Source organism: Littorina saxatilis, linkage group LG16 (genome assembly GCF_037325665.1).
Source record: "Littorina saxatilis isolate snail1 linkage group LG16, US_GU_Lsax_2.0, whole genome shotgun sequence".
NCBI classification, from domain to species: domain Eukaryota; kingdom Metazoa; phylum Mollusca; class Gastropoda; order Littorinimorpha; family Littorinidae; genus Littorina; species Littorina saxatilis.
The window spans coordinates 23,071,278-23,098,555 of record NC_090260.1 but is presented as its reverse complement, the minus strand read 5'-3'; the positions used below and the strand labels follow the sequence as shown (position 1 = coordinate 23,098,555).

The window sequence follows — 27,278 nt, the reverse complement described above, 5'->3', positions numbered from 1 at the left end:
TTTTCTGTTCGGCAACACACAACTTAACGTTGGGCTTTTCTCGGAAACTATAAAAGTGACCGGGCTCAAATTTTATGTGAACGTGACTCATTGTGTTGTGAATAGCAATTTCTTCCTGTCCATCTGATGCCTCATATAATATTCAGAACTGCGAAAGTGACTCGATCGAGCGTTTGCTCTTCTTGTTATTTCTCCATTATTTTTAAGGGCAGACCGGGTAGGCAAAATGAGTTATTTTTGGTCTCATAGACCTTTTTGGGGTTGTTGCATTTTTCACACCTTTGAACATCCTGGAATGCATTCAATAATCTGCTTTTGTCATTTTAGACATGTATTCATGTAAATAAAACCATTTTCAAACCGATGTTTTGTTGTTTTTGTCTGTGTTTTATCAAAAAAATCGAAAAAATGGTCAACTTTGGATACTCCGTGCTGGTAAATGTGCGCACATGACATGACCCTTCGCTGTTCAAACTGTGTGGAAATTTCCGTTCTTCAAGATGACGTCATCACCGTTGGGGAATTTCCGTTGACATAGACACAAAGAGAGAGAATCCGTTCCAACCGAAACCCCGGAATTAATATATGCAAATATATGTAGGTCAAAGGCATTTTGCGCAAGCGCAGTAGACAACTTATCAGTCCCCCAGTGTCAACAAATCCATGACGTTTTCACCGATTCAGCAGCATTTTTCAAAGTTTTGAGCTGCGGAGAACAACCCTAACATTGGAAATGTTCGGCATAGTGGCAAGAAATATCAGAGAAAGATGAACCAGCAGCAGCGAACAGTAGAAGGAAGTAACAACACTCCGAAATGAACCAACATTATCGTATTGAAGCAGACGACATTCTAAGATTCTTGACTCGACGAGGTGGGTTTTGCTTCTTTCTCTTTTCGATCTTGTTTGTTTGACAACGTGATTTATTGCACATTGTTATGTTGTTGTTGTTGTAAGAATGTGTTAGGGTTTGCAGGTAAATGATAAACAGTTTGTGTCTGAAGTATTTTGCGTGTTTCTTGCCGCCGCACCCCCCCCCCCCCCCTCCCTCCCTCGATCATCTCTGTGATATCGTCTTCACAACCCCTATTTTATTGTTCTTCGCTGGCCAGTCCTTGAGAGCTTACTATGGTGTAACATGTCATCATTATTCTTTGTCTGGGGTCAAACTGAGAAGCAGCATCTGAGCGATGTACGATTGACACAGTTTCTGTTTAATTCTGGTCATTGACCGTAGGAAAATAAGTACCCTACTAGAGAGCGTTCTCTAATTCTAAAGGATTGGTTTACACCAGCATGGCTGACCAACCTATCATTGACAGCAATATTGTTGTCAAATCTTTTCCATTAACTAAGGAATAAAAAAATAGATCCAATTTACTTCACCAAAGAAAAAGAAAGAGTTAAACTAAAGGACTGGGGATGCAACTCATGAATCAAAAGCATAAAGATCACCTGCAAACAGTGCTAGGTTTAGGAAATCTGAAAATGTACACACACACACAGAACACACACACACACACACAAAACAGACAACAGACAGAACAAGAAACAAGCAAATACATAGCAAGTGTGATGAAATAAATTAATTTTAAAAGAAAAATATAAAAAGAAAGAAAGAAAGAAAGAAAATAATTCAGCTAGTTTCAGTATTAGTTCCTGTGTGTATGTGATTGTGTGGTTACTCAAATCCCATAGTAAACTTGACATGTACATTTTGTGATAGGGGCCAATTAATGAATGTCTTTTGTGTGTGTGTGTGTGTGTGTGTTCGTCAACCGACATATGTGGGTACGAGCCGCTGAGGTGGTTGTAAGAAAACCCGCCTGGTTCAGTGGTTGGGGGCTGATTGGGATTTCTGATTTACCGGCCTAGCCAAAAAGTTGAGGTACACCCCATGTAACATGGTCATTTGCAAAATAAAGTACAAGCACTTGTTGACGTTTATATTGAGTCTTAAATTTTGCAGCTTATTACAAACAAAAACCATGGACAGTTGTATCAAATATTAAATCAGTGTTTGTGTATTTATTAGGTTGGAGCAAGGGGAGAGCCAGTCCTCCTGTGGTGGCAGCGAGGAGAAAGATTGACCTGATGGAAAAGTTTGCTAAACCGGAACTACCCTCTTCCACAGCAGAAACATCAGCTTTGCCATCTTCTGACCAACCATAAGAAGATACAGATACTTTGCCATCTTCTGGCCCATCACAAGCAGATATGGATACTGGTACTGTGCAACGTCACTCCGCTGACATGTGTTGGGCTTTTGTCAACATTGATCAGCTCAATCTATTGCTGAAAGGTCTATATCCTGTACTGAATGCTTGTCTGATAGCAGTCTGATTATGAAAGAAGGTGATGCATCAGCCCAAGGATTTGCACAGGCCCTGCATCTGGAGTGCATATGAGTGTCCATTCAAGTCTGCAGTTGTTTACTCTTCTCCCGGTGTTTGCAACGCTTCGGGTGGTAAAGTTGCATTTTAAATAATCCGCGTATGACCATGTTGGTACATGGAAAGGGACATTCAGCTTTTCAGAAATTTGCTGCAGTGTTAGGATTGAGCACAGAAATACTGTAATTAAAATGTTGCAACTTTTGAATGGCTTGATAGCTTTGTTCCATTTGTGTATATATAATTATGTAATGTTGTTGATGATTTGTGAAGCATCATTTCTATGCAATGGAATAAGAAATCAGTGCATCCGTTGGGTTTTTATGAGTCTGACAGTTTGGTTCTGATCAATATTTTCATATCAGCACAAACACAGATAATTGACTTTTTGAGTCACTTGAGAAAAAGTGACTCTATGTAATCGGTCAGTGTTAGTCTGTCCGGCCGGCCGGCCGGCCGTCCGGCCGGCCGGCCGTCCGGCCGGCCGTCCGTAGACACCACCTTAACGTTGGACTTTTCTCGGAAACTATCAAAGCGATCGGGCTCATATTTTGTTTAGTCGTGACCTCCAATGACCTCTACACTTTAACGATGGTTTCGTTGACCTTTGACCTTTTTCAAGGTCACAGGTCAGCGTCAAAGGAAAAATTAGACATTTTATATCTTTGACAAAGTTCATCGGATGTGATTGAAACTTTGTAGGATTATTCTTTACATCAAAGTATTTACATCTGTAGCCTTTTACGAACGTTATCAGAAAAACAAGGGAGATAACTAGCCTTTTCTGTTCGGCAACACACAACTTAACGTTGGGCTTTTCTCGGAAACTATAAAAGTGACCGGGCTCAAATTTTATGTGAACGTGACTCCCAGTGACCTCTACACTTTGACGTCTGCTTTGGTGACCTTTGACCTTTTTCAAGGTCACAGGTATGTCTTGAATTCTTCAGGTATGCATTGTGTTGTGAATAGCAATTTCTTCCTGTCCATCTGATGCCTCATATAATATTCAGAACTGCGAAAGTGACTCGATCGAGCGTTTGCTCTTCTTGTTTAATGTTTTCATATGATTTTTTTTTAAATAAAAAAAATCTGATAATTTGATTATCAAATCATTTCCCCTTCATAGTTAAAGTGTTATTCTGGTTAAAAAAAAACACCCCATTAATTCAAGCTCTACTGTGGTACTAGTTTACCGGGGTACTAGTGAGACTCTTTTACATGCTGTTTTCTCTACATGTAATTTGAGACAAAATGTGGTAATTAAAATGTTGTAACTTTTGAATGGCAAGATGGATTTGTTCCAATTTTGTATATGTTGTTTATGATTTGTGAAGCACCATTTCTGTGCATGGAATAAGAATACAGTGGATTCCTTGTGTTTTTATGAGTCCGACAGTTTCGTTTTGATTCATATCTGCACTAACATAGATGAGTTTTCAAATGATTTTTTTTAAAAAGTCTGGATAATTTGATCGTCAAATCATTTCCCCATCATAGTAAAGTGGTTATTCTTATAAAAACATATCAATTCAGGCTGCACTGTGCTACTAGTTTGAGGTACTGGTTGGAATCTTTCAAATGCTGTTTTCTCTGAATGTAATTTTCAGACAAACATCTGTAATTAAAATGTTGTAACTTTTGAATGGCTTGATGGATTTGTTTCATTTTTGTTTATGTTGTTTATGATTTGTAAAGAGTTAGTTTTGTGTATGGAATAAGAGTTAAGTGCATTGGTTGGGTTTTTATGAGTCTGACAGTTTGGTTCTGATTCATGTTTTCATATCGGTACAAACAAAGATGGTTGTTTTCATATGATGTATATAAAAAAAATCCTGATAATTTGATTGTCAAATCCTTTTCCCTACATAGTAAAGTGGTCATTCTGATAAAAGCATATGAATTCAGGGTGCACTGTGCTACTGGTTTTTTTATGTACTGGTTCAAATCTTTAAAATGCTGTTTTCTCTGAATGTAATTTTCAGACAAAACGCTACAATTAAAATGTTGCAACTTTTGAAAGGCTTGATGGATTTGTTCAGTTTTTGTATATGTTGTTTATGAGTTGTACAGCATCAGTTCTGTGTATGGAATAAGAGTTCAGTGCATTGGTTGGGTTTTTATGAGTCTGACAGTTAGGATTTCATGTATTTTTCTTATCAGAACTGAACCGGTAACTGAAAATGCTAAATTAAAATAATATATTGCTTAGAAATGCTTTTCGATACACAGAATTATTAAACACACACATATTGCTGCAAAGAAGAAAAATTGGATCAAAACATGCACTGGTTCACAAACTGCAACATTTTAAAAAAAGCACATTTTATAACGTTTTTCTCACATTTTGGTGAATAAAACCCCCAAAAATTGCTTTTCACTCAAAATTTAAAATGGTTTCCCTTAATTAGGTTATTCTGCTTGCAAAAATCAAACAAGCAGCAAGCTGTTTCCAAAATAAAAAAAAAAAGTGCTTGCCTACCCTGTCCCCCCTTAAGAAATGAGAGAGTTTGCCAAAACTAGCTCTGCTTGTGACACAGCTGGTCCAATACCTGCCACCTGTTATGTAGGACAAGGTGTGTGCTGGAGGTGTTACCTGTGCAGATGTCTGATTGAGGTGTTATGTATGCAGGTGTCGCAAGACGTGTGAGGACATCCACAGGTCGGCCAGAGAGAAGATGGAACACGCGATACGCAGCGAGTTGTTTGCTGACAAGCAGGAGCTCATCATGACATATGAACAACAAGTCGCCTCAACCAGGTAAAAACAAAATGATAATATAAGAAAACTAACTTACCTCACACACTCATGTATGCACACACAGATACAAAGACAAACATGCACCCATGCTTGCATGTATGTGTGCGCACGCTGAGTTCATCTCAGACCTGGGAACCCATACGATTTTGCTGTATTGTGTACGCATAGTTGTCTAGAATACGATCAGTGGGAACAAAATAAGACGAGAAAAGCGCATCCCGAAGCCAATCCAGTATTTCACACATGATTACAGTCATTGTCAGTAAACATTGAAAGAAGCATTTGTTTTAAATGTATTGGTAAACTTAATCAACGGTACGACAGACGCGAGTGAAACATGTTTAAATCATGGATGTTCAGTATGCTGTGTGGAGTACGCTCAATGTTTTTGAAAATACACCAAGTTTGTTTGAGAATACTCCCAAGTGCAAAACAGGGGTTCCCAGGTCTGTCTTCTGCTCTCGTGAATGCATAGAAAATGTACACCTCCGTAAGTTTAGGCTGTAACATGGTGGGTCTTGTTAAAACAGGAGTTGTTAAACAGAGACTCATTCAAGACCTAATTTTGCAAGATCTTTTATTAGAACGTCTGTAAATTTATCTCTCTTTTAAGGCTCCCTCCATTATAAAACTTCTTCTTTTTCTTTGATTTTTAAAGGTCTAAAAACGGAGGTTTCACTGTACTTCTTTGTTATAAGATCAACATATGCAGAACAACAAAACAGAAGAAGGTTTTGGTTTTAGACAATGTGTATTAATATAGCCTTGTCAGTCAGTGCTGTGAAGCTTTGTGTCATATGTATATATCTATAAATGTATGTTTTAGGTGAGGGTTTTTAAGGATAGTCTTTATGGTATTGTTATCCACAAACTGTATGTTAGTGTGTGTGTGTGTGTGTGTGTGTGTGTGTGTGTGTGTGTGTGTGTGTGTGTGTGTGGGTGTGTGTGTGTGTGTGTGTGCATGCGTGCGTGTGTGCGTGCGTGCGTGCGTGTGTGCGTGTGTGTGTGTGTGTGCACGCTGATGCTATTGTACATCGCTGTGAGCTCTGGTGAGAAGAGGTGATTAATAAGTGTTTATTATTATTATATTATTATTATTATTATTAATGTGTGAACAAAACGGGGCGACATTTTTTGTGCGACAGGGAGAAGCTGCGAGAGGCGGAGGAGGAGCTGGACAAGGTCAAGGACATGTACGTGGAGACCAGTCGGCAACTGACGCAGCAAGAAGAAGCCTTACGCGACAGGGACCAGGAAATAAAGGAGACTCTTGCACAAGGTACACGCAGTGTAAGATAGCAACAGTAGAACCCTCCTTTTTAAGATCTCCAAAAATATGAGAAAATCAGGTCTTAACCCCTTCACTGCCCACCCCGTATGTAATACGTGGTCATTTTCGGTTTGTCCTACGCCCATAACCGTATCTCATACGTGGGATTTGTGTCAACAACATTTCAGGACATTTCTGAAAACTAAATGGGAGGTAACCACTGTCCAAGTACTTGTAGGGGTTCTAAACACAGTTCTTTTCCTTAGACCGTTCGGATAATGCTGTTATACTGTGGCAGTGAAGGGGTTAAAAAGGAGGGAGTCTTAAAATGGGGGGAAATTTACAGAGGTTTTGAACAGAAAGTCGAAGAAAACAAGGTGGGGTTCCACTGTACACACACAAACATCCTCTTGTTGTACATATCAGTCACTGCTCCTCAATTCACACAGAGGGATGGCTTGGTTCATTGATGCCCAACCCCCCGCGGGTTAGGGGGAGTCCCATATTGGTTGGGACTAGAAAGAATTTACCCGATGCTACCCAGCATGTCGTAAGAGGCGACTAACGGTTCTGTTTCTTCTCTTCTTTTGTCTTATTTCTGCCTTACCAGTCCTTTCACCTATATTTCCTTCCAAGAAAACTCTCCCTACTATTCCCTGCAGTTTTCCAATTCTTTTCTTGTTGTCTTATTTCTACCTGACTGGATCCATCACCTTTATTTCACTTACCAAAAGTCTTCTTTTCCACATCCTTATTTCTCTGCACCCCGCATGTCGTATGAGGCGACTAACGGATTCTGTTTCTTCTTTTACCCTTGTTAAGTGGTTCTTGTATAGAATATAGTCAATGTTTGTAAAGATTTTAGTCAAGCAGTATGTAAGAAATGTTTAGTCCTTTGTACTGGAAACTTGCATTCTCCCAGTAAGGTCATATATTGTACTACGTTGCAAGCCCCTGGAGCAATTTTTTGATTAGTGCTTTTGTGAACAAGAAACACTTAACAAGTGGCTCTATCCCATCTCCCCCCCCCCCCCCCCCCCCCTTTCCCCTATCCCATCTACCCCCTTTCCCTCGTCGCGATATAACCTTCGTGGTTGAAAACGACGTTGAACACCAAATAAATAAAGAAAGAAATTGATGCCCAAATGTGTATGGACCCGGGTACTTGCATTGTAAACAGAGCTCCTTGTGGAAACTCCTTCTTGCAAGAATTTGTGTCACTGACATTGTCTAGGTGAAAACTCTGGCTGACAGTTGTCCCAGACCTGGAAACCATATTCGCCGTATTTTGTATGCATGATTGTCTAGAATACGATCAGTATGGTTGGTAGAAAAAAAAATGCGACTAGACTACGTTTTCTTCACAAGCGCATCCAGAAGCCGATCCAGTATTTTGACAAATGATTAGTTTTTGCCAGTTCACACTGATGGAAGCATTTGTTCTGAATGTATTGGTAAACTTAATAAACGGTGCGACAGGCGCGTGTGAAACATGTTTAAATCATGGATGTCCAAATGCTGTGTGGAGTACGTTCATTTTTCTGAAAATACACCAAGTTTGTATGAGAATACTCCCGAGTGCAAAACAGGGGTCCCCAGGTCTGAATTCCTGTATCACAGAATTGTGTACTTCAACGTTGTTTGTGTTATTCTCTTCCAGAAAAGAAGAAATGGGAGGAGGAACGACAAGCTGCCATGGAAAGCGAGTGGCAGCAACGCCTGGCAAAAGAACGCAGCAAGTGGGAGTCGCAGAGCCAGGTTGACTCCCAGGAGCGCTGGCAGGAGCGCTTGGAAACGGAGCGCAAAAAGTGGGAGTCAGAAAGGCAAGCGAGCGCGGAGAAAGATTGGTTGGAGCGCTTGGAGGCAGAGCGTACAAAGTGGGAGTCAGAGAGAGACGTTGACTGGGAGAAAAAGCTGGCTGGGGAGCGCAAGCTTTGGGAGTCGGAAAAGCAGCCGGAGGCGGAGAATGACTGGCAGGAGCGCCTGGAGAAGGAACGGAGCAAGTGGGAGTCGGAGAGACGGAGCGATCTGGAGAGCCAGTGGCAGGAACGGGTGGAGACAGAGCGCAAGGTGGGTGGGTGGATGGGTGAGGTTGTCTGTTTGCCTGTTTGTCCGTCCATTCTCCTGTCTGTCTGTCTGTCTGTCTGTCTGTGAGTGAGTGTGTGCCTGCGTTTGTGTAAGTGAGTGTGCATGTGTGTGTGTGTGTGTGTGTGGGGGAGGGGTGTTATGAAACTGTTTGTTTGTTTGTTTGTTTGTTTGTCAGGATGCTGCTCATTCCCTAACCTGTTGGGACACTAAGTTTGCAAATTTGTAGTTCTTTATTGTGAGTCTGTTTTTGTGCATAGTACAGCACTATATGATATCTTATCCTTATCTTATCCTTATTCTTTGTATCATCACTATTGTCACCAGACATGGGAGGCTGCAGAGCAATCCAGACAAGAAGCAGAGTGGCAGAAGCGCTTGGAAAAAGAAAAGAGGGCGTGGGAAAGCGAGAAACGGGCGACCATGGAAGCCGAGTGGGCGGAGCGGTCAGAGAAAGAGCGGCTGAGCTGGCAGGTGGGCGCTGACCGCGACGCCTTGGACCAGGTGGACATGGCCGTGGAACACGCCCGTCGCCAGTGGCAACAGGAAACCCAGCAACAGCTCAAGCAGGTCACTCACGAGGACATGTGTTAGATAGATAGATAGATAGATAGATAGATAGATAGATGTGTTGTTTTTTAACTTTGATTATGATTGAGTGGATGATGAGTGTGGATATTTGGGCGAGAGAGTGTTGGGTTTAGAGCTGCTATGTGTGTGTGTGTGTCTGAGAGAGAAGGGGGGGGGGGGGGGGTGAGTGGATGATGAGTGTGGATATTTGGGCGAGAGAGTGTTGGGTTTAGAGCTGCTATGTGTGTGTGTGTGTCTGAGAGAGAAGGGGGGGGGGGGGGGTGGATGAGTGTGGGGGCAGAAAGCACTTAACATGAAGGTAAAATTACAATCATCGTGATTTTTTTATTTTTATTTTTATTTTATTTTTTTTTAGCTGCATTATTTCAGTTATTCATGAGTGGGTGGGTGGAGGGGATGGGCTAGTTCTAACTATGCATTAGATTATAAAATTGTATTCTGTGTAGACCCTTCCACCAGCATCTTAGACCACTCTTTGTACATTTTCTTTTAATAGATGATTGTCATTTGTTTTACCTCATGTCTGCCCTGCGTGTGATGGTGTGATCGTGACTGCTGTAGTGTGGGCGTGTGTGTGTTGGTGTGTATGTCAGTGTATGTGTGGGTGTGTGTGTGTGTGTGTCAGTGTGTGTGTGGGTGTGTGTGTGTGCGTGATTTTACCAACACTACGCTAAATTCCTTGTGCTTTAAATGTTTTTTAATGTCACTTGGCTCAATAAATACTGTATTCTGTATTCTGTATTCTGAACAAAAGATCTCAGAAATCAGAGCCTTAAAAAGAGGGAAGTCTTGTCGGGGGGGATCCAACCGTATTTGAACGAATGGTTCCAAACACACAGGTGACGGCAGAGTTGGAGGAGTGCCGACAGCAGCACAAGGCCCAGCTGGCAGCCATGGAGTCCAAGTGGCAGCGAGAGGTGGCGCAGAAAGAGGCGGAGCTGGAGAGGGGGGTGGAGCAACACTTGCGACAGGCGCTGGAGACGGAACTGGAGGCCAAACTGACAGAGCAGAGGACAGCCTTGCTGGAGCAGGCTGCAGAAACTCTGCAGCGTGGTGGGTGCTATGCTGTCCCTGGCTGTAGAATCCTGAGAAATATGCTCTTCTCTATGTGACAGGGAGACTACTGCGTCACCCTTCACAGCAGATTCTGCAGTTGTTGGCCATAGAGGAGCGCAAGCAATTTATTCGGAATCCAATGCTTTTGAAGGTTTATGACCACCCCGAACCAACATTCCTATCATAATGACGTTCTGTCTGACAAGTTCAATGACCGAATTTTCTGCTAGCTAAAGTATTTAAACTTTCTTTTACATCTCGCATCATTGCTTCCTTTTTCGTCGCCATCCTGAAGCGCTCTGTCTCGATACGATTCGTTGCATAGGCCAAAGAAGGCGACTTGGCTGAGAAAAAGCGAATTGATTCCTATGCAACTGATGGTTGGATTTTGGCTGTGTGCTGTGCAGAGCTGTCACAGCAGGAGAAGCAACACACAGAAAAGCTGAAGCGACGGCTGTCTGAGGAAGTGGAGCGTGTGCGGGTGGAAGTGCGGCGTCTGATGGAGCAGGACAAAACAGCGGCGGTGGAGGCAGCACGCATTCTGTGGCAGACGCAGCAGCGACAGGTGTCTGATTCTACCGTACAGGTAGTTGATGTGTGTGTGGGGATGGGGGAGGGGGATTGGATTGGGGGATGGGATGGATTGAGGGGGGAGGGGGGGCTTTAGAGGTCTGCGTGTGTGTCATGGGTGGGGGTGGGGGGGGGTGGGGCTTTAGAGGCCTGTGTGTGCATTGATTAGTGTGTTGGAGGAGGTGGGGATGAATTGAAGAGGAGGGGGGGTGTCTTTGTGTGTGCTTGCATGTGAGTGTGTGTGGAGAGGGGGGTGGGGTGGATTGAGGGAAGGGGTACTTTGGAGGTCTGTGCGTGTGTGACCCCCACCCCCCACCCAATCCTTTGCAATCACGCTGAATCTCACCTTTAGCTGATGTTTCAGGAGTCAAGCAAATGGAAGGAGGAAGCCTTACAGCTCAAAGCAGACCTCAACAAACAGAAGGAGACGTGGCACAGAGAGAAGACCCGGCTACTGACTGAGAAGGACGAGGAACGGCGACAAGCGGTGGCCAGCGTGCGAGCAGAGTGCCAGGCAGACTACGAGCGATTCATGTCGGAGAGCAAGGCTACGCTCGACACGGCGCTCGACTCGGCCAGGCAGCGACATCAGCAAGAGCTGGTCAGTCTATTTCATCAAACTGCAAAATTGAATACCTCATACCCTTGTTCTGTTTTTTTCAAAATAATAAAGGTAAATAATAATGGTTTATGATGTCTTGTCTCCGGAAGGTGCTACATGTAAGATGGAGGAAACCAAAATGATTTTGTGTGTGCCTTTCAGTCAAATTTGACCTTTCTAAAATGACTGTGTTTTCCAGTCCAAAAGGACCATTTCAAAAGGACCTTTACCTAGGTTTGATGCAAACAAGACCCTTTCCATCATGACCTGTGTGGTGGCTGTTTCAGGGAGAGCTAGAGTCGCGCTACAAGGAGGAGCTGGCGGCACTGAGAGCCGTGGAGCAGGAGCTACGTCAGGCAGCCACAGAAACATCAACAACAACAGCTGGCTCCAGCTCCTCACAGAACACAGCCAGCACCAAAGATCTGGCTCGTCAGGTAGAGAATGCATGTGTGGATATAAAGTTACACCTATTTTTTATTTTTATTTTATTTTTTTGACTCGCAGTGGTGTCAAGCTCACTCGTTGTAGCTTGTTTTTTCTTTGCATCTTTCTTTGACCATTTTTTTTCTTCTAAAACTGTCAGAAAGACAGACAGGCACGCGGACAGGAACACAGACACACACATGGACAGACAAGTGCACACACATAGACTCGCACACACATACATATAAACACACATTCACACATTCAAACGCACACTAACGCTGACAAGTGTGTACATTGACACACACACACATTATTTGTTTCTTTCCTTTTTTCTCTCTCTCTCTCTCTCTCTCTCTCTCTCTCTCTCTCTCTCTCTCTCTCTCTCTCTCTCTCTCTCTCTCTCTCTACCGCCCTGATATGGCCCTTCGTGGTCGGCTGGGCGTTAAGCAAACAAACAAACTCTCTCTCTCTCTCTCTCTCTCTCTCTCTCTCTCTCTCTCTCTCTCTCTCTCTCTCTCTCTCTCTCTCTCTCTCTCTCTCTCCATATGTTGACTGTAATTCCCCAGGTGGAGAAGCTGAAGAAGGAGGTAGAAAAGCGTGACGTTCTCCTGCGTCAGGCGGACGAGCACATGGAGCAGGAGGTGGAGCGTCTCAAGGATTCCCTGGCCGACTCCTACACCCGACAGCGCGAGAAGGACAACCTGCGTCTACAGGCCCAGTACTCCAAGGCGCTCCAGCTGGCTCACAAGGAGCGCACGCGACTGGAGCGCCAGCTAGAGCAACTCGCCCACCAGGTGTGTGTAGTAGTGTGACAGAGTTATTCAGTAGTCTCCCTTCACAGCAGCTCTGCAGAGTTGTCTTTCAGCCTTGATGGCTTGAGCATGGCCTATTTATAGTAGCTCGACGTTTCTTGTACTCCAGACACCTGTCAGTTGTGATGTGTTCTGGCTGCTGCTGTCTCCTGCTATGCTCTTGGGGACCTTTGCCTACCCATGGCAGTTTGTATAGGGCTTTGCCTCCAAAGGTAATTGTTGAGCTTCGGGCACTTTGTCACAGTAGGTTTACAGCCCTTGTGTGGGATTGTGTGGTGAGATAGTACACAGGCCCTCGTGGTCACATACCAAAAATGAACAATCTGGCTGATTGCTGTGGTGACTTGGTATATTGTAATGAATTAATTTCTTAAAAAGCCACTTGTAGGTTTTGCAAAATTATTTCATCAAGATATCCAAACTGTACAAACAGAGCACCCCGGTTGTTAGTTTTTGTATGTGACCAAGTGGAGGGATGGTCCTGCCCAACGTAAAAGCCTGGTTGTTAGTTTTTGTATGTGACCAAGTGGAGGGATGGTCCTGCCCAACGTAAAAGCCTGGTTGTTAGTTTTTGTATGTGACCAAGTGGAGGGATGGTCCTGCCCAACGTAAAAGCCTGGTTGTTAGTTTTTGTATGTGACCAAGTGGAGGGATGGTCCTGCCCAAGGTAAAAGCCTGGTTGTTAGTTTTTGTATGTGACCAAGTGGAGGGATGGTCCTGCCCAACGTAAAAGCCTGGTTGTTAGTCTGTGTATGTGACCAAGTGGAGGGATGGTCCTGCCCAAGGTAAAAGCCTGGTTGTTAGTCTGTGTATGTGACCAAGTGGAGGGATGGTCCTGCCCAACGTAAAAGTCTGGTTGTTAGTTTTTGTATGTGACCAAGTGGAGGGATGGTCCTGCCCAACGTAAAAGTCTGGTTGTTAGTTTTTGTATGTGACCAAGTGGAGGGATGGTCCTGCCCAACGTAAAAGTCTGGTTGTTAGTTTTTGTATGTGACCAAGTGGAGGGATGGTCCTGCCCAACGTAAAAGCCTGGTTGTTAGTTTTTGTATGTGACCAAGTGGAGGGATGGTCCTGCCCCATGTTAAAGCCTGGCCTGATCTGAGACAATCAGCCGAATTGGTCATAAAAACTTGAAAAAGGAGTTAAAAATAAATCCTGACAGTACACACAGAGCACCCAGACTGTTCATTTTTGGTATGTGACCAAGTGGAGGGATGGTCTTGTCCCGTGTCAAAGCCTGGCCAGTTCTAAGACGGTGAGCTTAACACTTTCGCGACGGGACGCTGATAAATCAGTAACCGCGCTGACACGCCCATGGACGGGACGCGCATTTTTCAGTATCAGTCATACAAGGTACAAGACTCGTGATTGCTTCCCGGTTTCTGAAGATTTTTTTGTTTCCCAACTCAACTCAACTCAACTCAAATTTTATTGGCTTCAATTTTCACATAGAAGAATTTGTCTTGATACATGTGGTTTTCTCTTCCGGCTTGATCAAATTAGTGCAGATTTGCGTGGTGTTTTCGAACAAAAAAAATGAATCGAAGGCGAGCCTTGTCACGGGAGGAGATTCTCCGGATGTTGGATCTTGAGGATCCTGTAGATCATGATACATCATGTCGTTTTCGCCTCAAGAAAGCGATAATAGCAGTGATATTGAGGAAGAAACAGTCCTGTTGTTGCTAGTACGAGTCGGCAAACTACACGTGGTAGGGGGTGATACTGCTAGACGAACATGTATCTCGGAATCGTGCAGGAGCTATGGGGGCGTGGCAGCACTGATAACAATGGATGGCTGGAGCCTTCTAATCCTTTTGGAAATGTTCATAGGTGTACAGTTGGTACTTTGTTGTGAAAATGTGACTTATATTCAATATGGATTACCTAGACATCATTTGGTGAGTGTCACAGTTTTGTTTCATTTGAGTCAGGATGCTGTGAGTGAATGCGTGATTTGCTTGTTTTTTTCTTTGTACTGTCTCCTTATTTCTGTGTACAATGTTAACAATATTTCAGCTAATTCATAGGTTTTACACCTTGTTTGGTTATAACATTATTTATAATACTTTCTGTTAAAAAATAACTTTTAAAAAAAGCAGTGGAAAATAAAACACACACAAAAAAACGTTAAAAAACACAAATTATCCCCCTTTCACCCCCCTTTCACCCCCCCTTTGCTAAAACAAATCGCGTGACAAACTTATAAATAGCACGACTGAACTGGGCATCCATTTTTGAATTAGTACACAAAATTTGGTGGTGATTGGACTTAATTCAAGCTTGCTAGACAGATTTCTTTACAGTTACTGATTTTTGGGAAGTTTCTTGGTGGCAAGCTTGGGCAGGCAGGACGTTAACGCCGTGGCAATGCTAGTCACAATAGTGTTAACTGTTCACAAAAACTTGCAAAATGAGTTAAAGGGTGGCAACACCAGCAAGTCGCTTACTCTCATATCAACCCTCTAACCATTGATCTTATCTAACGGTGACTCTTCCGGCCGCTCCTCTCCCTACAGCTGAACACAGAGAAGAAGCAGGGGGCAGAAAGCCCGCAGGACATGGACAGCCTGGTGGAACAACTCCAGCGACTGGAGGCGGAGCGAGAACAGCTGAGACAAGAAGCGGAAGAGGCGGAGTCAGGGCGGCAGAGGGCGGAGCTTCAGCAGGAAGAGGTGCGGCACAAGCTGCAACACCTGCAGAAGGAGCACTCCGGGCTGGCTGAAAGGCTGGAAAAGGCTGAGGGGGCGCTGCGAGCAGTAGCGGCAGAAAAGGAGAAGGTAACTTTTCAGTTTGGGGTATTATCTGCTGTCTTTTGAAGGAGTTGCTCCTTTTGAATCTTTTGGGTGCTATGCATTTTCTATATGAACAATGGGCACACTTTACTTATTTGAAACCAAGAAAAATATGCATGATTATGTAAAACGAAAATGGACATTAAAGATTTCTTATCATATCATCTTATATTGATAATTCCTTCTTTTTACGGTGGTCCTCAAGTGAACCCGAAGTCGACTTTGCGAACACTTCGGCGGGGATATAGCTCAGTTGGTAGCGCGCTGGATTTGTATTCAGTTGGCCGCTGTCAGCGTGAGTTCGATCCCAGGTTCGGCGGAAATTTATTTCACAGAGTCAACTTTGTGTGCAGACTCTCTTCGGTGTCCGAACCTCCCCCCGTGTACACTACATTGGGTGTGCACGTTAAAGATCCCACGATTGACAAAAGGGTCTTTCCTGGCAAAATTGCTTAGGCACAGTTAATAATTGTCTGCCTATACCCGTGTGACTTGGAATAATAGGCCGTGAAAGGTAAATATGCGCCGAAATGGCTGCAATCTACTGGCAGTATAAAATTTCATCTCACACGGCATCACTGCAGAGCGCCTAGAACTGTACCCACGGAATATGCGCGATATAAGACTCATTGATTGATTGATTGAAAGTCTTTTAACTGAAAACTCAGTGCTAAAGCTTTGTGCGGCCAGCTTCGCGAAGTCTACTTGGCCCAGTTAAGGACGGGCTTACACCTCCTTTGGTTCTTATTTTTTACACAAACAACGCTGCTCATGTGTGCATCACTTCTTGTTCTCTTTTTGAATACTTGAGGGTTAGGCCAAAAAAAAAAATAGGTCTGTTTACGGTAACATAGGCCCAAAAAATAGGGTCGGTAGGTCGGGATTGTTTTTTTTTGTTTTTTTTTGTTTTTTCCAAAAAACCATATTTTTACGTTATTTTGCAAAAAAAACAAGATTTTTTTTCTTTTTTTCCCAAATGCCAAAAAAAAGTCTAGGGTCGCGCGAAAAAACTAGGGTCGGTCGGGTTACCGTAAACAGACCTATTTTTTTTTTTTGCCTTAAGAAAACTGAGAGTCATGTTGGTCTGACTACGATTTTTGCACACAAAAAACATCTAATAGATGCAATACAAAACATTTTCTCAAACATTCTATTAAATTATGGATGAAAGTCGTTTGTTAATTTCAATGCTTGTTTTTCTCTCAGGAGCCAGGAGAGTGGTTCTGTATAACTTCTCACGTACTCAATTACACATGTCGTATGCATTTAGATCGCTTACTTCCCTTCGTTTATGAGATTCAATGAAATTAACGTATCTTGCCTTTTGACTTTGGGACGTCAGCAGTCTGTTTCCGATGCCTCCCTTGTGAGCATCAAATAACCAAAGGGAAGTAAGTACTCTATGTGCATACGACATGTGTAATGGAGTAAGCGAGAGTTATACGGAACCAATCTCCTGGCACATGAGAGAATAACAAGCATCGAACTGAACAAGCGACTTTCATCCTCTTTCAATGCTTGTTATTTGTGGACTGGGTGGCCGAGTGGTAACGCACTTGCGCTCGGAAGCGAGAGGTTGCGAGTTCGACCCTGGGTCAGGGCGTTAGCAATTTTCTCCCCCCTTTCCTAACCTAGGTGGTGGGTTCAAGTGCTAGTCTTTCGGATGAGACGAAAAACCGAGGTCCCTTCGTGTACACTACATTGGGGTGTGCACGTTAAAGATCCCACGATTGACAAAAGGGTCTTTCCTGGCAAAATTGTATAGGCATAGATAAAAATGTCCACCAAAATACCCGTGTGACTTGGAATAATAGGCCGTGAAAAGTAGGATATGCGCCGAAATGGCTGCGATCTGCTGGCCGATGTGAATGCGTGATGTATTGTATAAAAACATTAAATCTCACACGGCATAAATAAATCCCTGCGCGATATAAATTGCATAAAATAAAATAAAAAAATAAAAATAAAAACATAAATCCCTGCGCTTAGAACTGTACCCACGGAATACGCGCGATATAAGCCTCATATTGATTGATTGATTGACCTGAGAGAATAAATAGCAAGCATTGAACTGAACAAGCGACTTTCATCCTCTTTTAATGCTTGTTATTCTCTCAGGTGCCAGGAGATTGGTTCCGAATAACTCTGGCTTACTCCATTACACATATTGTATGCATTTAGAGCGCTTACTTCCCTTTGGTTATTTGATCTCTAAACAATGTTCTGCCTTATTTCGCTTAAGATTCCATTGTGAGCAGTTTCCATTCTCCTTCGTGCAGGTTGCCCGGCAACAGCAGCAGCAGATGGCCGGCCTGCAGCAGCGGTGTGACCACAGCAAGGCCAGGGTGGTGCAGCTGGAGGCAGCGCTGCGTGCGGTCAACCAGCAACACCGGGAGGACGTAGACAGGCTGCGGGACTCCTTGCGTGACACGCACCGCAGCGACATGGCCACACTCTCCGCACAGCTGGCACAGGTAATTATTTGGTCTGCCACGTCTGTGAAACAATCCCTACATATTATTGTTAACTTATAGACGAATCAATAAAAGGACACTCCACAATTATAAAATAATCTCTCACACCTGTGGAACATGCTGCCCAGTGCTTGACAAGGATTTTGCTCTATTTGATTCAGTCTCTAAAATATTATGTTTACAATGGTGAGGATGATTGTTTGGCTGCAGGCCTTGAAGGAGAAGATGATCATGGGGATGATTGACTGGCTATAGATCCAAAAGCAGAAGAACATCTGTGGAAAAATGACACCAAAACCTGCCTCAAACTTCCAAATTTTCTGTAAACTTTTTTGGGGCATTTTCGCAAATTTGCTGAAGACAATATAAATCCTTTCAACATCTATGATGATCATGATGGTGATGGTGATAGTCATGATGTTGATGATGATGATGTTGATGACAGTGATTCTGATGATAATGGTGATGATAATGACGACGATGATGACAAAGACGATGATGATGATGATGATGATATTTATGATGATGATGACGACGGTGATGATGCTGATGATTGTATGGTCACAGGCCCAAAAGCAGCACGCAATAGAGGTAGAGGAGCTGACGTCGGAACACAAGGCAGAGCAGCGCGCCCTGGTGGAGGAGATGGAGAGGCGACACCAGGCCGACATGCACACCATGATGGAAGACATGCGCGGACAGATGCACCGCGCCCTGGCCAACACGCCCACACAGGTAACCACACACACACCTGGCCAACACGCCCACAGAGGTTATACAAAACACACCTGGACAGTTGCAATAATAATACTAATGATGATAGGCGCAATGGCCTTGTGGATAAGACGCCTGCCTCCTAAGCGGAAGGCAATGGGTTCGAATCTCGGCTGCGCCTGGTGGGTTAGGGGTGGAGATTTGTCCGATCTCCCAGGTCAACTTTTGTGCAGACCTGCTACTGCCTTATCCCCCTTCGTGTGTACATGCAAGCACAAGACCAAGTGTGCATGGCAAAAGATCCTGTAATCCATGTCAGAGTTCGGTGGGTTAAAGAATCACAAAATGACCCAGCATGCTACCCCTGAAAGCAGTGTACTGCCTACAGGGCGGGCTCAAAACGGTTATACTGGACATGTAACAGACGTGGGAGTTTCAGCCCATGAACGAAGAAGAAGAAGTTCGTCAGTAATGTCTCCGCATGCAATGCAATGATAAATGTTCAGCCAAGTTCCCCTTACAGGTACATAGTTTCTGTTCATTGTTTCTGTAAATGTGCCCCCAATTTTAAGACTCCCTCCTTTTGAGGACCAGCTTTTCTCAGATTTAATTAACAACCAAAATGTGGATGTCTTAGAATGGAGGGGGTTTCATGGTATTTTTTTATTATTATTCTCTTTATTTATATAGCGCCTTATCCGAAGTTCAAAGCGCTTTATGCCGTGTGAGATGGAATTTTTTACACCATATATCACGCATTCACATCGACCAGCAAACCTCAAGCCTGTTAGGCGAATGTTCACTTTCGCGGCCTTTATTCCAAGTCACACGGGTATTTGATGGACATTTTTATCTATAGTGGGGCTCCTATGTTGCAAAATCATTCAAATCATGCAACAAACACCAAATTTAGCAAATATGAAGAGTTTTATGTGCTTAACAAAACCTGATACAGAGCCGCTGCAAAAAAAAAAAAAATGGGTTGTTTTTAAACATTTTTTCAAAATGGCCGCCAGTGTAAACAGTTGGGTATGTTAGGCATATTTCATGTGATTAACAGCAAATTTGGCGTAAATGGACATTTGCTTTTGGTTAACAAAACCTGAAACAGAGCCACCGTGAAAAAATTAAGAAATCAGTAGTTTGTTAACAATTTTCAAAATGGCCGCCAATAAAAAGGGTATTTAGGCATTTTTGATGCTACAAGACATTCTCTTGCAATAGAAACTAACACAAAAACATTTTTAAACAAAACAATACATGTATTGTTGGTGCAGAGAATGATTGGTCAGTGCGGGTGGCAGGGTTGAAGAATTTGTGGATTACCTAAACTGTGCAAAAATAAATATATTGCACCAATTTTCATACCAAAACGAAAACATTCATTCCTGTGCTGTTGTATTCAATGTATGCTATTGAGGGCACTCAACTTGGCTAACTGGAACACTTTTAAGATAAAAGGTGGCCTTTACATGGGTTATTTGACCGCCGCCCAAATAAGGGTACCCCCAAAATAAAACTGATAAAAATGTAATGTATCAACTCAAAAGTCGACTAAAATTCATAATCGCTGTATTTCGAAAACGTTGTTTGTTCTCATGTGTTTACACAACTAGCACATTCCGGCAAGTGTCTATACTCAAAAGAAACTTTGGCAGTACTTGAAACAACCATCTGTCATATATACATGCGAAGTCAAAAATATGTGGGATGTAAGTCAACAAACCTGTGGCAGTTTTTAAAATATTATTTCGTGAAGATTTGAAAGTGTACTCAAACGGTTGAACTACGCCTCGTGTGTAGACACACATTCCTGAAAGTTTCAACGCAACCCACTTGGTCATTGCTAAAATACATGGATTTTAGTTGACTTGGGTATCCCTCAAATTTGACACATAAACATCTCATCCGTGAGATCGACACATACATCAGATGTCGAAATAAAACAACCTGTTCTGGATGGATAATCAAGTTGACTTTCTCTTCGTATACAACAGTGACCCAGTTGTGCCTCAGGAATTGTCGTCGGCTTTTTAAAAGGTACCCGAAGTTTTTGTCACATCTCTTTGTCACGTCAAGGGTATCCTTATTTTGACGGCGTAAATGATGATGTAAAAAAAAAATGTGCCAGATAGCGAAGATGCGAGCCTTTAATGGCATAGACAGTTTGAATAAAATGACACAGGAATAAATGTTTGAGTTGGGGTATGAAAATGGGTGCAATAATATTTTTGCACAGTTTAGATGCTGACAGTTTTCACAGGCATGCAAGCACATTTGCAGAGAGCTGTGCTCTGCAGTCCTTCTTAGAAGCATTTGCAGCGTTTTGTTGTACAGCTCTTCTTGCAGGCACACCTCATGAGTTCTCGGCACACGCTGGATACCTCTTGAACTGCCAGCCCACAGAGTTTGGAAGTCTAATAGGTAGATGGCTCTTCTCAATCTCATGTCCTGCAGCAGCACCTCACTTGTAAGGGGATTATGGTCAATTTGGCAGCTCTTTTTACTGAAGAGGTACCGTCTAGCACTGTTTACACCCAGTACGTTGCTGGTTTTATCCTACAAATGTACACCAAAAAGCTCTTGTGCTGCCCTGTCAGTGGTACTCAGCTTACAAAGAGGAGCAGACAACCTGAAGAAAGTTTGAGTGACGTCTTCAAATGCTTGCCATACTTCCCAAGCCTTCTGATTCCCCAATACCATTGAAGAACGACATAGTGTCACAGCCTGTAAGGCTATGCAAAATGGGCAGACAGGGTGACTTCTCTTGGCCAATGGCTTTGGCAATGTGGCGATACACTTCACGAGCAGAAAAAAACGCAACACAGCTGGAATGAGAAGCAGACTGTCTGGCCTCCTCTACATCCATGGTGCAGGAAATCAGCCTGGGGTACCCTTCACACAAAAGATGAAAAGTGACATTTTTATTTGAATGTATTTGAATAATGTTTACTATCTCAGAGAGTCGGTCAAAGCCGGGGTAGCAAACCTTCACACAACAGACCAAAATGAAAGAAAATGTTATTTCATGAATTCGTATAATTCTTACTGTTTCAGATTAAAAAAAACACACACACAGTTTCCAGTGACCCAACTGATTCTGGAATCTTTCTGACCGCTACATTTATTCGCTTTAAACAGTCGCTAACAGATTGTTGACCATAGTGAGGGTACGTTAAACCCATCAAATTCACAGAGGTCGCTTACAAATGATGTGCAAACATGTTCCAATTAATACAAATAAAAAAATCTTACTGTTAAGCTAGACAGGATGTATTAGGTAACAAACCTTGATACAGTAGTACTTGTGAGATCAGCTCCCTTCTGTGGCAATGCACGGTCAACTTAAAATAATCAAAAGGATGAGAAACAAGCAACAAACCAAAATTGTAAAACTCAAAGAGCAGTAGATCTACCTCTTCATTTTTCAAAACCACTTATCTCATTTGATTAGCATACACTGTATGCTTTTGTCTGTTACCTACCGTCTTTGAAAGTTTGATCACAACACTGTAAAGACATGGGGAGTGGAGTGTTTTTATCTCCAGCTGGTCATCCTACTATCTGGCCTACCCTCACTCAGTTTTTGACTCTACCCCTCCCCACCTCAGCCGTTTAGAGACTTATGGAAGTCCTTAACGTAGGCAGGACTAATCATTTATCATACCATGAACAATCTCTTTCTCCTCGCCTTTTATTCAAAGTTCGTTTAATCTGTTTAAAATCACCAGCGTGGCGATCATGATTTCCTTACGTGTGTGGCAGTTCTCCTAATTCTACAGCTTACTATGTTGTTGTTTCTAAGCTAATTGCCGGCGAGAACTAGTAAAAGTTGTAAAGAGGAACAGAGAGAGATAAATTTGCCTATATGTTTCTCTCTGTCCAGCGTTGCAGACTAGTGCATGCAGTTGATGTTATTTTTCTTTTATGATGTTACCTCGCGTTGTGTTTTTCCCTATCTCCTAGTGCAATGCAAATCTAACCCTAGTCTATTGCTATCTCTTCGCTTTTCCTAAGATTCCGGCTTGACTGGTCAACAATTAACTCTATAAACTGAACAGGAACTCAATCAACTTGAACACCAATCAAACATGAAGGGAGTCCACACATGGGTTGTAATATTTCGAGCAGGTTTATTTATCAAAACGGTCAAACGACCAGCATAAAATGGTAAGTTAAATACAAATTACATGATACAAAATTCACCTTACAGGCACACGCTTCCGCTCAGGTAATATGTCATCTAAAATACCTAATCTCCCAACCCCCGAATCTATCTAAGAGGAGGTTCTGCAGTCTGACACCTATCTAACTACGTCTTTGATCCCATACAGGATATATTTGGTCCCTAACTAGCTAAAGTTTGGATGTCTATAATTTAGAAAGGGATGCTATTTATTCTTCTGGCTCCAAACGGAAGAACAGTTCTTTCCTCACCAGGCTAAATTATTAATCATGTGGATAGTCTGAGACTTCTTATTGCTAGTTTTAATCGTATGGAAACCCAGGCCGCAGCCCTTATTTCGCCCACGATATTTTTGTCCCTATGCTCAAAGTTCTACGCCTATTTATGAACGTACGGTACGCTGTCCGAACCCGACTGCAATGGGTTAAACGAACGCACGCGTACGTCCTATAATTTTACTGACGCCTAACTATCTATGTTTGTCGGACCTACCCGGTCCGATTTGGTTTAGTTTCTATCTGTCTACGACGATCTTTCTCCTAGCCTATCTTTTGGATCGCTCGGAACCAGACAATTCGACTGGCCCGAGTGGTGATGATCTTCCGTTGTAGCTAGTCGTACTCCTACTCTGCCTATTTGAATGAAAGAGAATCTCAAGATTCTTTACTGCTAGCAATTTACCCTACTCTGTCAAATTTATCCTGCAAAACCTCACGACCTTTCTGCGCTCCGATCTTTTATACCCCTTCTTTCCTAGCAACTCTAAAATAATGTCCTAATGTTTCGCATTGGCTAAATTAGCAACAATGGCCGACTCTCTCGCGGAATCATCCGCAGTAAAACATAATCCCTCATTATCCCTACTTTCCCTACCATTACGATGTCCGCAGACATCGTTTCATTAACATTTCAATACACTTGCTTGTTCTACAATTTTATTCTATTCAAAAAGAGCTTCAATCGCCCACTAGATCAACATCTCGTCTGTTCCGGTCGGCAGACCGTTGTTCGATAGAACACAAACTTTCGTCGGTCGCTAAGCCGATCGTGTCTCCTACCGAGCATTAAAACGGGCTCTAATGACCCGGGAACATATTTATTATAACTTCTCCTACTGCTTAAAACGTTCAACTATTCAACTAACGCTACAATAACAGGTTTGTTAACTTTTCGTCTTATTCCCAGCATCTAACTTGCTGATAAAACAACATGGCGGCCATCGCCCATATCGAAACTACAACTTACTCCTTACGGAAATCCTAACTACATCATTCTCATGCATTATGACATACGGGGAAAAGCTGGCATTTGCAATGACAATCCAGATTCCATTCTGGATTGCCTTTGCTGCTGCAAACTTTATCGTGTTGACGGCATTCCCGTCACACTCCCCCCAACCCAAATTCTATGTGGTTACTAAAACACATTGAATATAACATTTTATCGATAAAGTTTTACTCAATCGATTCACGAAACAATGTCGTTTCGCTTAACATGTTGCAATTACTAAACCCAACATCGATTCATCTCTAACTACATGACAATGAATAATGAAAAAGGTTACCAGTTTTGAGTAACCAACTGTTTAAACTAGAGCCTCCATGGCTTTACCTTTTCTTAATACCGGTTTTGAGTAACCAACTGTTTAATTGCTTCGTAAGCCTCCATGGCTTTTCCTTGTCTATTACCGGTTTCGAGTAACCAACTTTCCAACGAATTGACGGGACGGAAAGCAAAGGGATATCGAAGTACCCCTTTCCGCACAATTCGTTTCGCCGATTTTCATAATCTAAATCCTACCTTAACACTTCCCCCCTTTCTCATTCATACCACTTCCAATTCCTATCACTCCACTTTCTCTTTCACACCCGCAAACATTTACTTTGAGACAACAAAACATAATCACCTGTGACAGCAACTGACCTATGGTGCCCTTTAATTACATTCGCCCAAACTGTCCTTATTGTCCAGACAAAACGATATGAGAGATTACATCACTTTGACTCTGATAAATGACACTACTTATTACGAACACAAGAACAACTCTAGCAGAATCATACCAGAGTGATAAGCAACCTCGTTGCTCCTCTTTCCGAATGTGACCAAAAGCCAGGAGGTGGCCATGGTGGAGGTCTGACTGGTGGTCTGATTTTACCCGGCAAAACCCACCCTGTCTCCCAAACAAGCTCAACAATGGTTTTCGTTGCTCTTTTGACAATGTCAAGTGTCTCGGCCTTCACCTCGTGACCCTGCTCGAGATCAATCACGTCACTCGATCTCTCTTCTGTCTTTGTAGTCTTTTCTGTCTCTGCTGTTACAAGTAAAAAGCACCTGTGCGAATCATCTTGGTCAGAACCACCTTGTTCTGTCGTGTCTCTCTGAAGACTGATGCAGTCTTGTGTTTCTCTCGTCTCTGTGGGATCTAACTGTCCCGTCACACTAGCTTTAGTCTCGTTTGTCTCTTGCAAATCTTTATTTTGTACCACAAGGGTACCTTCCCTGTCTACAGTTTCTTGTTCTGCTTCACATGTTTCTCCCACTACAACTCTCTCCCTGGAGTTAGTGCTTTCTTCGGTACTTAGTAGGCCATCATCGACTGGATCAGTTACATCCCTACTCTTGGGTAAGTCAGATGGTCTCTGGGCAACTGATGCATCTTTGACTTGGGTCTGTGATTCCTGTTTATCATCTCCCACCTCTGGGGCTATTGCAACACCTGAAGCATCAAGTTTTGAAATACGTTCAATCAGAAGACCTTTCTTCTCACAACTATCAAGGGGTGAACCCACCAAGTCTGAACTAGTCAAATCCTGCGTCTCCCAAGACGCCTTACTTTGATTCACTAGAACACGTTCTTCCACCACAACCCCTCTTCCGGATACCTTGGTACAATCATCCACAACTCTTTCCCCAGAGTTACTATTGTCACCCGTACCTATCACACTGTCTTGAGCCGAATCAGCCACATCCTCACCTTCTGGTGAGGCAGAATTCCTCTGAACAACTGATCCAACCAAAGAACCCTTTTCTAAACTTGCTTCTCTTTCTTGGTTTGCTTTAGGAGACATCGCTTCCTCCTTTCCCATTTTAAACCTGGAACCACCTTTTCCCTTAAAGGGAAATCTGTTGTAACGAACGAACCCCCGTGTTCCATTCCCTTGAGATCTTCTATCGAAATCTCTACCCTTGTTTGAGTTACTGGCCTCACATCCAGCCTCCTTTGGTAAGTTTTCTTTGCCCTCGTGGCTGCTTTCCTTACCCCGTGTTTTCTTGTCGTGACCCTTTATCTTTTCCTCAAAGATTTCCATTGTTTTCTTCATCTGTCTCAGGACAGCCTCCATACTTGTAGTTGCGTTCTCGTCCTCTTCCCGTTTGTTTCTTTCTTCCCCCTTTTGCTCATTAAGCAGACCCTCCTCGTAGTTCTGTACTAACTCAGTCTCTTGGGCAAGTTCAATTGCCTCATCGAGTGTCTTTGGCTTCCCATACAACACGTGTTCTCTCATTGCTGCGTTGTCTAACCCCCCGATGAACTTGTCTATTAGGATACCTTCTAGGCCGGTGTTATAGTCTTCGGGGTATGCCTTCTCGGCAAGTTCTTGGATAGACCGTCCAAATTCTTGGATGTCTTCATTTCGCCTTTTTCTTCTATTCTTGAACTCATTCCTGTACATGTTAATGGCGCCTACTGGTGTGAGACATTTAGTTAGCACCCTTTCCAATGACTCGTAGTCTTCTCCATCCATCCCCTTCAACACCCTTTCCACTATCGAATCCGCCTTTCCCTTGAGACACATCCTCAATTGTATTCCCTTCTCCTCATACGACCACCCGTTCCATTTAGCTATTCGCTCGAACTTCCCCAAGTATGAGTTCACATTGGTGCTCCCATCGAACTTATCCGCCTCCGTCTGTCGCCTATGTGTAAAGACTTCTGAGTGCAATTCCCGTCTGACATGACCATAATACTTTTCCGAGGGAACTTGTCTGACATCCCCATAAGAATCTGTACTGCAGTCTCCGCAATCCCCAGACTTTACGTCATGTCTATTGACGTCACCAAATGTTGTACAGTCATTGCAACACTCAGTTTGACCTGTGCGTATTTTGGAACGCGCGTAGTAATCTCTGAAGTCGCATTCTTCATTTCTGTTTGCATGCTCGACATACTCGCGCTGACGATCAAGCTCACTTCTCGTCCTTTGATAGCCATATTCTTGTGAGGAATAAAACCTTGCTTGGCTAGAATGAACCGACGCTTTCTGCGCGTATTGCGGCGCACGATATGTGAAAAGATTTCTTGATTCTCTCTGTGGATTTATGTGATTGTGTTTCGATGTGTCATTCTTCGTTTCTCCGCACGGTAGGAAATCTTCCTGGCATCTTTGTTCTATCGTATCTACTTTTCTGCCAAAAATAGCCCTTAGAACCCCAAATAGCAGGAATAACCCACCCAGATGCACTGCCGGGTACAAATAACTCGACAACATACCCGTTTCATCATTCCCCATCTCGATAAGACCCTCTACTCAGGTTATTTTCTACCT

The 27,278-nt window shown here is 43.0% G+C and overlaps 1 protein-coding gene and 1 long non-coding RNA gene across 2 annotated transcripts in view; both read left to right on the top strand.

Annotated features, from left to right (window-relative positions):
- Nucleotides 1-27,278, top strand: part of LOC138949931 (trichohyalin-like) — a 53,242-nt gene that overhangs the window by 16,472 nt on the left and 9,492 nt on the right. The window contains exons 13-24 of the mRNA XM_070321715.1: nt 5,026-5,154; nt 6,300-6,433; nt 8,085-8,494; nt 8,837-9,079; nt 9,940-10,153; nt 10,564-10,742; nt 11,091-11,327; nt 11,615-11,764; nt 12,323-12,550; nt 15,085-15,345; nt 17,640-17,834; nt 18,402-18,569. Coding sequence (XP_070177816.1) covers nt 5,026-5,154; nt 6,300-6,433; nt 8,085-8,494; nt 8,837-9,079; nt 9,940-10,153; nt 10,564-10,742; nt 11,091-11,327; nt 11,615-11,764; nt 12,323-12,550; nt 15,085-15,345; nt 17,640-17,834; nt 18,402-18,569 — 2,548 coding nt within the window. The remainder of the gene's footprint in view (nt 1-5,025; nt 5,155-6,299; nt 6,434-8,084; nt 8,495-8,836; nt 9,080-9,939; nt 10,154-10,563; nt 10,743-11,090; nt 11,328-11,614; nt 11,765-12,322; nt 12,551-15,084; nt 15,346-17,639; nt 17,835-18,401; nt 18,570-27,278) is intronic.
- Nucleotides 218-4,415, top strand: LOC138950607 (uncharacterized). Its single transcript, XR_011450748.1, has 2 exons — nt 218-873; nt 2,036-4,415. It is a non-coding gene; the product is annotated as an uncharacterized lncRNA (long non-coding RNA).